Source organism: Nilaparvata lugens, chromosome 13 (assembly GCF_014356525.2).
Source record: "Nilaparvata lugens isolate BPH chromosome 13, ASM1435652v1, whole genome shotgun sequence".
In the NCBI taxonomy this organism is placed as follows: Eukaryota; Metazoa; Arthropoda; class Insecta; order Hemiptera; family Delphacidae; genus Nilaparvata; species Nilaparvata lugens.
This window is the reverse complement of record NC_052516.1, coordinates 25,784,619-25,797,059: the sequence shown is the minus strand read 5'-3', so window position 1 is coordinate 25,797,059 and position 12,441 is coordinate 25,784,619. Positions and strand designations below refer to the sequence as shown.

General features: G+C 31.6%; 1 protein-coding gene across 16 annotated transcripts in view; it reads left to right on the top strand.

Moving 5' to 3' along the window:
* Nucleotides 1–12,441, top strand: part of LOC111045617 (elongation of very long chain fatty acids protein AAEL008004) — a 158,395-nt gene that overhangs the window by 127,374 nt on the left and 18,580 nt on the right. For 11 of the 16 annotated variants that reach the window (XM_039440148.1, XM_039440150.1, XM_039440149.1 and 8 more), the window contains 2 exons: nucleotides 4,231–4,308; nucleotides 6,152–6,342. In XM_039440148.1, the coding sequence (XP_039296082.1) occupies nucleotides 4,251–4,308; nucleotides 6,152–6,342 (249 nt within the window). In that variant the 5' untranslated portion in view covers nucleotides 4,231–4,250. Of the gene's footprint in view, nucleotides 1–4,230; nucleotides 4,309–6,151; nucleotides 6,343–10,130; nucleotides 10,212–12,441 lie in introns of all 16 variants that reach the window. The other 5 variants (XM_039440158.1, XM_039440159.1, XM_039440157.1 and 2 more) reach the window with 1 other exon arrangement.

Genomic DNA, 12,441 nt, shown 5'->3' with positions numbered 1-12,441 from the left:
GTGTCAAGAGGGCTATTATGGGAAGTATTTCTTCCTGGTGCCCTCATATTGTAATGTAAATAAATAAATAAATAAATTTACTTCCGTGTGGTTTTACCGGTTTAAAGTATGGAAGAACTTATCATGGGTAGAACTTTATGCACTAAACCAGGTCACTGGAAATGTATCAACGCTAAATAACGTCACTGGAGGAAATGGAGGAGCAGGTGGAGGAGGAGGAGATGATTATGATGTTGAAGAAGAAGAAGAAGAAGAAGAAAGGGGTGAGGACGTAGTAGAAAGAGAACAGAGAGAGAAATAGTGAAAAATGAGAAGGAAAAGAAGAAGTATTATCAAGGCTTATCACTTATCTCTTATGCATCATCGCTAAATCTCGTTACTGGAAATGGAGGAGGAGAAGAAGAAAGGAAATAGGACGCAGGAGAGAACAGGGAGAGAGAGAGGAAATAGTAGAAATATGAGGAGAAGGATAAGTAGTACAGTACTTAAAGTACTCAAGGGTTATCACTTGATAAATCACTTCGCTAAATATCGTCACTGGAAATGGAAGAGGAGGAGGAGGAGGAGGAGGAGTAGGATGACGACGCAGAAGAAAGAGAACAGAGGGAGAAAATAGTGGAAAAATTGTGAGAAGGAGGAGAAGAATATGAAAAAGAGAAGTACTGTAGAAGGAAAAGAAGAACATAATAAGCCTGCCTATAGATTTAAAAATATTTAAAGCATATTATTATACTGCATATGGTATAATATTGTGGTACTGTATTTCGAGTTGCACTGACCCATTTAAACCTGGTTCCAATACAGTATTACGATCCTAGATCAACAAATTTCGGGTTTCCAGGTAATAGAATCTTGATCCTTGTTAACTAACCGACCTGAGTTACACCTAACCGTTAATTATCACATATGATATATTAATCTTAGTTGATGATATTAGTGAGTGGATTAACACCACTAATTTCTTCACTAAGGCACAGAAAACCTATACAGATTATTCAAACCCATAAGATTGTTCATTCTATGACTATGTCTAAGGCCCAGTTGCACAAAAGCCGGTTGAATTTTAACCGTGATTAATTTTACGAGAACCAATCAGGTTCACAAAGGCCTTTTTGATAAGCGGCTTCTCTGATTGGTTCTCGTGGAATTAATCACGATTAAAATTTAACCGGCTTTTGTGCAACCGGCACTAAGGGCTTGTAAACCCAAAAAGAGATTAGAGAGGGCCGACTCATCTATTCCAGTTTCCAGTTTTGGTGCGGTTGACTAACTCTTGTTTGAAACACAAAACTGTTGTATAAAATTATTCAAACTCTCTTAAATTGTATGCACTTTCCTTTAAGGGCTACTATAACTGATAGAATGAGATAAAAATTCACAATATTGATAGAAAGAATACTTGTGCCTATTCTATCTCTTAAATTGCTATGTTCAAGAGTCTTATTCTATCTCTTAAATTGCCATATTGGAACCTATTGCAATATCGAAAAGCACCCAGTAGACAAAAGCGAAAGGTGATTCTTGTATTACACAGTTATGGGACAAAGTAACTAGCAGAAAATTATCTATTACAACATAAGAATTTGAAGACTTATTCCAATTTTATCCAGTTCATACTAACGAACCTTCAAGTGTTCAGTATATATGTATTTACAGATAAATACCTAGGTAGAGTAAGCTTATCTATATTCATTCGTAGAGATGGGTAAGTATATAATAGATATAGATATGAAGGTATACAACAAAGATATTATGATATTTTATCAGAAGACAGGCATAGTTCTCAAGAACATCTGGTGTTGCTTCACTGACCAATCAACATATCCCTTTCACTTAGGTCTTGGTTAGTGCACAAATTACCGTGTCTGCAGTATTGTCTAATTTCGAAATTGCAGTTTTGTATTGGCCAATTTGAAAACAATGTTTCACTTGGAATTGTATGGTCAACTCGTAAATTAGGCTGGGTATTGCCAAATAGATGGTGGAATCCCATATTTTCAACTATTGTAAAATTTTTATAAGGATTTTTCACATAGGCTTTTAATATACTCGTGATATTTATCTCTCATCATCATTATATATCGATCCTTTTTGTACACTCACAAGTCAATGGCTCATTTGGGTCATTTGAGTGCAGATATTTCAATATCTGCACTCAACAAAAACTGCACTTCATAAGTCTCATAAATAGTATAGAACGAAATACTGTATAACATTTTTTTTTTTTTTTGGTAATAATAAATACCATACAGTTTATTGGTAGATTTTGGAATCTACTTGAAAGTCCATAATACTTGTCAATAAACCTTGGAAAATTCATTCCCAGTTTAGAGTTTCGGATATTTTTAATGTTAGAAATGTGGGGAATAGTTGATAAAATTCAACCAAATTTTTCTTCAAATTCATTGAAAGTTGTCTATGATTCTCCATGTTTTATTAAACTGTAGGCCAATGTTATAAAATTTGTTCAGTATTCATTATTGATTCACGGGAATATTGCATTCTCTCTCGAGAAATATATACTTTGACATTTCATTGTTTTCTTGTGTTTGAATGTTCCTGAAAACAAGAGAAAAATAATGAAATTCATCAATATACATATCCATCCCCTCTCCTCGAGGGTTGTGTGGCAGAGAGGACCAGGAGTCCTAATTCCGCCCTAATAAAGGCATATAATCAATCAATCTATCAATCTCTCTCTCTAAAATAACTCTCAATCCATCCTACTTACTCCCTTCTTCCCTCACCTATTCTTCCTCACATTTACAAACTCACTCTCTCTTTCTCTCTCTCGCTCCGCCCCGCTCACTCTCTCTCTCTCTCTCTCATTTATGCGCTCTATCCCCCATATTTTCCGCTCAATAACCTGTAAACATATCAGAGATCAGGCAAAGGTCAGTTGTGACAGTCGGCAAACAAATCGATCTGAAAATGTCAGGTGTGGAGTAGCCTACACAGATTGGGCAGAGTGAGTTTTGGGTGAGTTGGGATGAGTTAAGAATGAGTTAGGAATGAGTTAGAGAGGTCATTCCATGTCAGGTCAGTGTGTGTTATGATATACGTTGCTATGACTATGACGAAACTAAACACTACTACAGAGTACTCATGTGTGTATGTAAGTGTATAGAATACATGAAGAAGAGTGATTGTAATCGTTCAATCATTTTTCAATTATATTTTGGTTCTTCTTCTTTTTCTTTCTCTTCCTCTCCTCCATCTTCTTCTTTTTCTTTCTCTTTTCTTTTTCTCCTTTTTCTTCCTCTTTTCTTTTTCTTCTTCTTCTTCTTTTCATTCCTCTTCTGCTCCATCTTCTCCTTTTTCTATTTCTTCTTCCTTTTTTTCTTTCCTTTTTTCTTCTTCTTCTTCCTTCTCCGCTTCCTCTTCCTCCTCCTCCTCCTCCTCCTCCTCCTCCTCCTCCTCCTTCATCTCCTCTTCCTCTTCTTCCTCCTCCTACTCCTCCTTCGCCTCCTCCTCCTCCTCCTCCTCCTCCTCCTTCTCCTTCTCCTCCTCCTCCTACTCTTCCTCCTCCTTCTCCTTCTCCTTCTCCTTCTCTTTCTCCTCCTCTTCCTCCTCCTCCTCCTTTTCCTTCTCCTCCTCCTCCTCGTCGTCCTATTCTTCCTCCTCGTCCTTCTCCTTTTCCTCCTCCTTCACCACCTACTTCTTTTTTATTTGTCTTCTTCTAATGTCTATCCTCCTTAATCAAATTCCACACTACTATCTGTTATCAAACGATTGAATCATTTCATCAATTTCGAATTTAGTCGGAATTAAAAATTTATAAATGTTTTCTCAGAAACTCGTGTCATAAATAAATATTGTTTGCTTTAATGACCCCTGTTAATATATCAAATATTATCAGTATTTTAATATCATAATTTTCAAATCTTCATTCCGTTTTGTATATAATAATTCTGATAAATGATATTGTGACATTATCTTCTTCGTTTCCTTTAATATCCAGCTAAAATAATTACTTATTTGATTATCCAATGATAGCAATATCTTGTTATAATAATCGAGTCAAGCATCCAATGAAAGCTATATAAATAGAATTAAAGACTGCAAATCTGCTATTGCAAATATTAACCAAATTGTTCCATCTTTAATATACAGCTATATAAAAGAGTACTGTTTATCATGTGCATTTCTCTAGTTTCTCTTATTGTTTATTCATTCTCTTTGCGTATTTTATTCTTCTGATGATATATTTGTATTCTCTTTCTGTTACAGATTAAAATAATTGCTCAAAAATGGCAGCCATAATGAGATTTTACGACTCCTTCCAGAGCGTGTTCGACAAACATGGAGGTAAGTTGTTATTTCTTTAATTGTTCTTATCTTCATTTAGATCTCCTAGTTATTTCAGTATTTTATTCCCTTTTATCTTAGCTCTATCACTCACTCATTTACAAATTATTTCTCATGACTAGCCTTTAATTTGAATAAATAATTACTTCAATAAATCGCCTCATCTAGAGAATTGCTGAATTTTAGTTTACTTCGTTGTAAATTTCATACACTTTCACATTATAATCATGAGAATTTTTTCTTATCCACAATAAAATTTACTGCGATTCTCCCACAAATTTAAGCACATCCAATTTTTGTTTATCAAAAACACATAAAAGTTTTCTTCTAGATTGTACATCAATATTGTTGATGTTGGTCCCGATTGTGCATCAATAATAATGATTGATGTTTGATTTTATCGGTGATAATAATCTTTAATCAATCCATTGTTGATTACAATTCTCACAATTCATGTTAGGATAATTGTCAAATCTCAATTACAATTTTTATGTTGAAATTGCGGCGAGAAATAATACACCTCAATTGTGAGCCAGTTATTTCTCATGAGTATCTAACTCATTAATTTTAATTTTTGCGTCATTCTCAAGGACGTTCAGCTATGATCCATTATGTTTTAGTTTCGCATCAATTATTTACTAGAGAAAAACTACTTCACACTGATGTAGAAGATTTAAAGTGTTGTTTATTCATTATAATAGTTTACTGTGGAAAAAATAACGTAAGATTAACATTTAATTTATTACCTTTGTCTTTGAAAGATTGAATTAATTATTTTTGTATCAAAGAAGATAGAATAAAGCTAAGATTAAAGACTAAAATTACTCTGAAGAAGATAGAAAGAGTTCTGTCTGTTGTAAGATGAAACAAGGTTTACAGTATGAAATATTCATTTTAATGGATCCAAAGCAAGGTTTTTAGAAGAAATCCATTCATTATTCATGATAAAATAGTCATGTAGTGGAATAATCTACATAAATTAAATAGCTAGTTTTAAAACTACTCAAAAAATTTGAGCATGTATGTAGAATTTCTTCTGCGGTGAGATATTTCAAAGTGTGTTTTGAATACAATTATCTGCTCTTTAGTATCTAATAAAATCTGTTCATTTTCATCTCATATTCTATACTCTAAATAAATTCTGAAATTTTTGTCTATACTGGTATGCTCTTGTTGGTTTATTTACGAAAGAAACTATTTAACTACAAAATTATAGAAGGAAAAGAATAAGGAATAGAAAAGTAGAATTAGTTGGAATAAGTAATGAATGAATAGATTATGTGTATTATTTTAAAGAGGTTTCCTCCTAGCTAATAGGCATAGGCCTTGGTTCTTCTATTAGCACTCGAACAAGATACTTGGTTGTTTGTTCCAATATCTAGTCATCACTTATTGCCTTTTTCGAGTATTTTCACCAATATATTACAGGATAAGGTCCAAATTGGTTGATTGTTTGATGAAGATTGAAAACTTCAAATTGAGATTGAAATGAGATAGGTTGTTACACTATTATCAATCTCTAAATAAATAAATTAATAAATTTTTATTGTCATTAAGCAACATTTGCAATAGACGAAGTAAAACTAATACTAGACATTATACAAGTCAAAAGTATATAAGTTAATGTAATTGGAAGTATATACGGTATAAACACAAACATAACTACATCAAAAGTAAACCCAGAAGAATCCAAATATTCATCACTACACAAACACAGTAGATACTAAACAAGGCGCAGTCAAAATGGTTAAAACAAGAAAGAAACCATTCTCACCTGTGTGTATTTGAGGGATAATTCAATTATTTTTGTGTGTATTTGAGGGATATTTTTGTTGTTTCGCAGACCCCAGAACCGCCAGCTGGTTCCTGATGAGTTCTCCCCTACCGACCCTCTCCATCTGCCTGTCCTATGTGTTTGTGGTGAAGGTTTTGGGCCCCAAACTCATGGAAAACCGAAAACCCTTCCAACTCAAGAACGCGCTCATTGTCTACAACCTCTTTCAAGTAATATTTAGCTCGTGGCTTTTCTACGAGGTGAGTACTCTATCAATCAAATATTCATTCTATAGGTAATTATTTTTTCTCTGTCATGTAAGCCCATGTTAGATGTGTTTATTTAACATGAAGCAACGAAAAATACGTTACATACTTGGATTATGTTCCTCAAACTATCATGTAGCATCCCAGATCCTACTAAAGCTGGGGTTTCGTTTGTGCGTAAATGCCGTCGTCGACCACGACAGGGTGAGGATCTCAAATTGGGTGGATTTCAATTTGTCTAAATAACCTAAAAGATTATGTTCAATTATGTTTTGAAGGGGAGGTTGAGTTTATACTTTTAATAAATGACAATATGTAGATATTATTAGAAATGTTATGATTCTTGAATAATAAACACAAATAATGAAAACTTATTAGATCATCTGTTTTTAGCACACTTGAAATTTGGACAATATGAATGTCAACAATGCTTGTCGTCGTCGTCGACTGCGGAAGTTTACGCACAAACGAAACTGCACATTAAAGAGTATATTTTTTATTTATCGGGGATGAATATAGACAACCTATTATGACGGAAATATCATGCTATTAAATGTGCAAAATTTATGTCTGATTACTTTTAGTTCTGCATTTACTTACGACCGGATCAACCAAGTAGAATGTGGATTAGGAGAAAGTGAAGAAGTAATACCGCTGTAATAGTATATATTTACCGCATATCTATATGCTGAATTATAAATTTTTCAATAAATTATGTTGATGCTAAAGTGATTGAAAGCTAAACCTTGAGAACGGTTCATGTTGAAATTATATTTTTCAGGATAATTTTATACTAAAAGTAATAACTTTGAACAAATTTTATGCTTTAATAATATGTTTGAGCATATTTTTTGCTAAAGAATGGGTTTGAGCATATTATTTTCACGATATGTTATTCTGAAAAAATTAGTTTTAAAAACGTTATAATATTTTCGAGTTAGATAACAAAGATTGGTAAAGTTTATGAATTTTTCTTGAATCCCAATACAAAATATCGATTATTTTTTCTGTAATCTCTTTCCACTATCTTTTCTTGTGTTATCCTTAACTTTTTCTCTTTTTTACACTTACAAGACGCATCTAACGCCACTGTTTGTAGTTGTGTTGGCAAATGTGTTGTGATTTTCTCACAAGTGAAATAATTTTCAATTTTTAAATTAACTACTCTTTGATTAATATGCTAATTTCTATTTATATTTTTCTAGGTAGTGTGTTCAAGTAACTCGTGTTTTATTAATGCATGTATTTATGTTAGCTTCTCTATATAATATTGGCAATCAAGTCCAAATTAAATGCGCTCTTTTGATTATTTATTTAGTTTCCACTTTTTAGAATACTTCAATAAAAAATATAATATTTCATATCTTGGATTTGAAAAATGGAATTGATTTCTTGAAAAGCTTGTATACTATCTAATTTGATTATCTTATTACCTTAGCTTATATTAGCAATTATCTTTTGAACAATGCATTTTTCTTTTCTCTAAACAATCTACATGAATATTCAATAGAATTAACTAACTGCCATGCGTCTTTACTCTAAGGCTCAACTCATACTTACGCGACTCAGGTCGAGAAGAGACTCGACTGTAGTAGAGAGCATGAGTTTTCAAATGGGTGACGTCGCGGAGACTAGAATCGACAGGTCTGAGTGAAACCATTTGGAAACACATGCTCTCGACTAGAGTCGCGTAAGTATGAGTTGAGGCTAAATTTTTTGGTTAGCTTTAAACTATTTTTTCTCAAGTCTCTTCATTTTATTACAGCTAAATCTTCCATACTTCCCTTTTCTCCCTTAGACACTTACTCTTAATTATTATATTTTATAAATAGTTCACAAAATGACGATTTAAAAACTTAAATTTTCAAAAGAGCTCATTTTTTGGGTTGTTCAACATTTTTTCTTTTTACTTTTTTGTGTTTTTAATGCAGTTGACTTTTCTATTGTGTATTAATTTATTTCGATAATTGTGTTGCTTTTGTGTTGTTTTTGTTGCCTGTGATGTGTTTTCAATTCAATCAAAATTTTCTATTAACTTTATTGAAAAAACGTTCCTCAACATATAAACTTGATAATTTTATAAAAACCAAACATTTTTTAAAACATTCCTCTAACTTGCTTAACAACGATCTTATTCATTTGATAATTTTCTATAGGAACAGTTATGTCCAGTCCAATGAGCTACCCATTCTAAATCAATTTTCTTTTGGAAACTGTACATTTTTGATGAATGATCACAAAAATTAATTTCTCTATGAAATAATTCAATCACAAATCACTGTTTTCAGCTATAAAATCACACTTTTGTATATTTCACATAAAGAACACACACACACGCACTGGTCATGCAATAAATATCATAAACATGTAAATTTAGATATCCTTCGTCATAAAAATATCACATTTTTATTCATCCAAAGAAACAGACTGAATTTAGCGTGTAAAAATCGTTTAAACATGTATAAAAATGTTTCTCATAACTCATGTTTAATGTCGTGTATCCAGCACTGTCATTTACATTTTCCAACTATAACACTCATGTAACCTTTACATAATATGTAACATACACTCGGTGATAAAATGTTGTTAACATTGTTTTCATTGCTCAAGTTTTATGGCATCAATTATTGTAACTAATAATTATTACAAAAATAAATACGTTGAGTATTTATGTATCGTTAGAATACATTTCTGAAGACAATAGTTTATAAAATACACTCAACCAAAAAGGTTTTGTCAAATAACTAATAATTATCCTTATCATGGTGGCTTAGTACAAATTATATGATTTTATCAATCTGTACACTCCACCATATTATTTCTATTCCAAAAACTTAATTTGGTTTTGAGAGTTGAAAAATAATATAACAACAACAATCATATCAAATAGCTTTTTATTCTCAAAAACATAATAGAAATTTATAAAATTCACTTAAACCTTCAACAGTGAATACTCTCCACAAAGACTTGAGTCTGTGAGTGGACTTATATTACAAGGTATCCTTAGATTCTTAGTTTTTCTCCCCAATTTGTGTTTTTTTTTGTATGTTACAACTAAATAAAATTCATTTAATGAATAAATTTACTCTACGGTATTCTAATACAATCAAATTTATGTCAAACACTTGAGTTTTGTACACTTTCAAGACTGTAGATCGTCGTATACACACTGACCAGGGAATAAATGTTAAAACCATATTTTTGTTATCATAGTAGGGTCACATCTTGTATAGAAACAATGTAGCATACACCCAATTTATGTCACAAAACATACACTTATTGTACGGTACCGTTTTGAAGGCAGCAATGTATTATTATTGTACTCTAATGTAAAAAAATCTCCCTTTTTCATGGTAGGCTTGAATATTCCATGGTAACAATGTGTAGCATACACTGAACAACCATGAACTGTTGTGTTTTCCCTGGTACACAGTTTCATCAACACCATACTAAATCTCCCGTTTCCATGGTAGGCTTACACTTTTTATGGTAACAATGTAACATACATTGAACAACCATAAACTGTTGTGTTTTACACAATTTCATCAACACCATAGAATGACCGTTTATACTAAATCTCCCTTTTACAAGCTGGTCTTGCACTTTCTATGGTAACAATGCAAAATACATTGGACAATCATAAACTGTTGAGTTTTACACAATTTTATCAACACCACAGAATGACTGAAGACATCTCGACTCAACATACAAGAGTGCGTCATTGTCTGTTGCTTAGTCAGTCATAATTTGTCATAACTCCTGTCAACCATAAATTATTTCAGTGCCTTATGGGTGGATGGTGGGGGGAATACAGCTTCAGGTGCCAACCAGTCGATAAAAGCCATAATCCCACGGCAATGAGGGTGAGTGCGACACGTGTAACGTGACATGACACGTGTGACATGACGTGACTCGTGTAACGTGACGTGACATGACATGTGTAAGGTGAAGTGACTTAAACTGACAAAATATTACTCAAGAGAGGAAATATGCAGACATTTAGTTTGTATATCGCGGTACCAAATGACAGATTCTTAGTTGACTTTTTGAAATAATTCCTTAAAATCTAATAATTAGGTTAAAATTACTTGAAATTATTTTAAATTTTAAATAATTCCTAGAATCCAATAATTATTTCAAATTAATAATCTTCTTATTAACTATCAAGCTTTGATAGATGGAAGAAATATGAATCAGCTAGAAATTCAAGAGTTGAATATTATTGAAAAATTAGGAGAGTATTGGAATACATTATTGTATACTAAAGCTCCAAATGTGAACATTAGGATTAAATTTTAAAAACCAAACCTTGATTAAATAATTGTTATTTATTCATATTAGAAGATAGAAGCAATAATGAATACTAGTGACCAAGAAATTTGGGATTAACTTTAAAATCATTTCTGAAATGAATGAATTATAAATTATGAATCACTTCACTGAATATTTTAATTTTTTAAATGATTGATTCTTATACATAGAAAATATGAAAACATTATTGAATAATAATTTTATGATTAATTTCATTTGAAAACTCGTACTGAGCAATTTTTGAGTTTATTTCTGAGTGACTCACATTACAATGGGAATAAAAAATCTATCTCAATGTGACTTTGGGTTAGACATCTACAATGTGATCACATTACAATGGGAATAAAAATATAATTTTTTCAATGTGACTTCTGGTTTGACATGTACGATCTGACTAGTACTGGACAGATTTGACTCGAATGACTTTCATGACTAATGAAACTCTCATCAATCATACATTTCGTTCCCTCAATACTCAGTCATCAATTTAGGATTTTCATCGAGCTTCTTTGTAAAAAAAACTCTTCGATCTCACTTTCATCCTCCACAAACATCTTAAAAATAGTACCAGTCAATCAAAAAAAGATTCAATTAATTTTACGATATGACTCAACCAACTTTGTTTTTGAGTCTACAAATATCTCCAGGAAATTTGTATATTTATAGATCAGAAAATTTCATTTCATACTATTAATTTTTCCCAAAATTGGAATAAAAATTGTTCTATAATCTATGTTCTAACTGTGAATCTAAAATTGTAAGTATTTTTTGATCAGAAATTAACCCAAGTACATCTTCATGTATTTTTCAAAAATCTTCATGTTGTAAGTTGAAAATATTTACAGTTTTTGTTTGTGATATGGTTTTTGTGAAGCATGTTTTTTGTGTTTGGTTCTTTGCTCTACTTATAAATGTTATTTGTGCTTCTAGTGTGTCTGCAATGTTTAGTATACTAACCTCCATACTTCATTTTAACATTGTGTTTGGATGCTTATTTTCATGATTTGCTTTAGAATGGCTTCTGATTTTTAAAAGTCTTTCGAGCATACCTACTTTGTGGTATGTGCCTTTTGTATATAGACTTTCGTTTTCTTACTCTGTCTCATTCTTATCTAATCAGTATAAAAAATAAGGTTCTTGATGTGAAAATAATACCAATTCCTCGATGAGTAATTATCAATATAAATGCAATTTGTATTCCAACTTTCTGGACAGGTTTCGATCCAAAACCAACATTTATTATGCTACAATCATAAAATTAATATTTCGTTATTTTTTATTCCAAATTTCAAAATATCCCGTAATTTGAAAACACTGCATACTTCTCTACTGAATACCCAAGGTTTAGAATTCACTTTATTATTGAAATAATGATAGGTATATTCAATATTCTTTAGTTTTGCTCACCGTCAGGTACATTCAACATCCTTTAGTATTGTTTACCGTCATGGGAAAATCATTGAAAAGATTTTTTTACAAATTTATCTTTTCTTGCCCTAGTAGGTTAATCTATTATTGACAAAAATTCTGTTTCTACTAGAATCTTCATTTATGGTCATTTTTATTCATGTAAATGTTATCCCATATCCCTTCAAGGCTTTCATAAAATTTTTCAAGATTCTGAGTAGTTGAGAAGTGAAATATATTTCAAGTTATTTTGTTTTCCTCTTGGTTGTTCTGTCGTTTCTATGTGTTTTATTTTAATAACTTTAATATCTAGATCCTTTTATCCTATCCTTTATTCTCAGTTGTATGCTTTGTAGTGTCTAGTGTGTCTTCTTT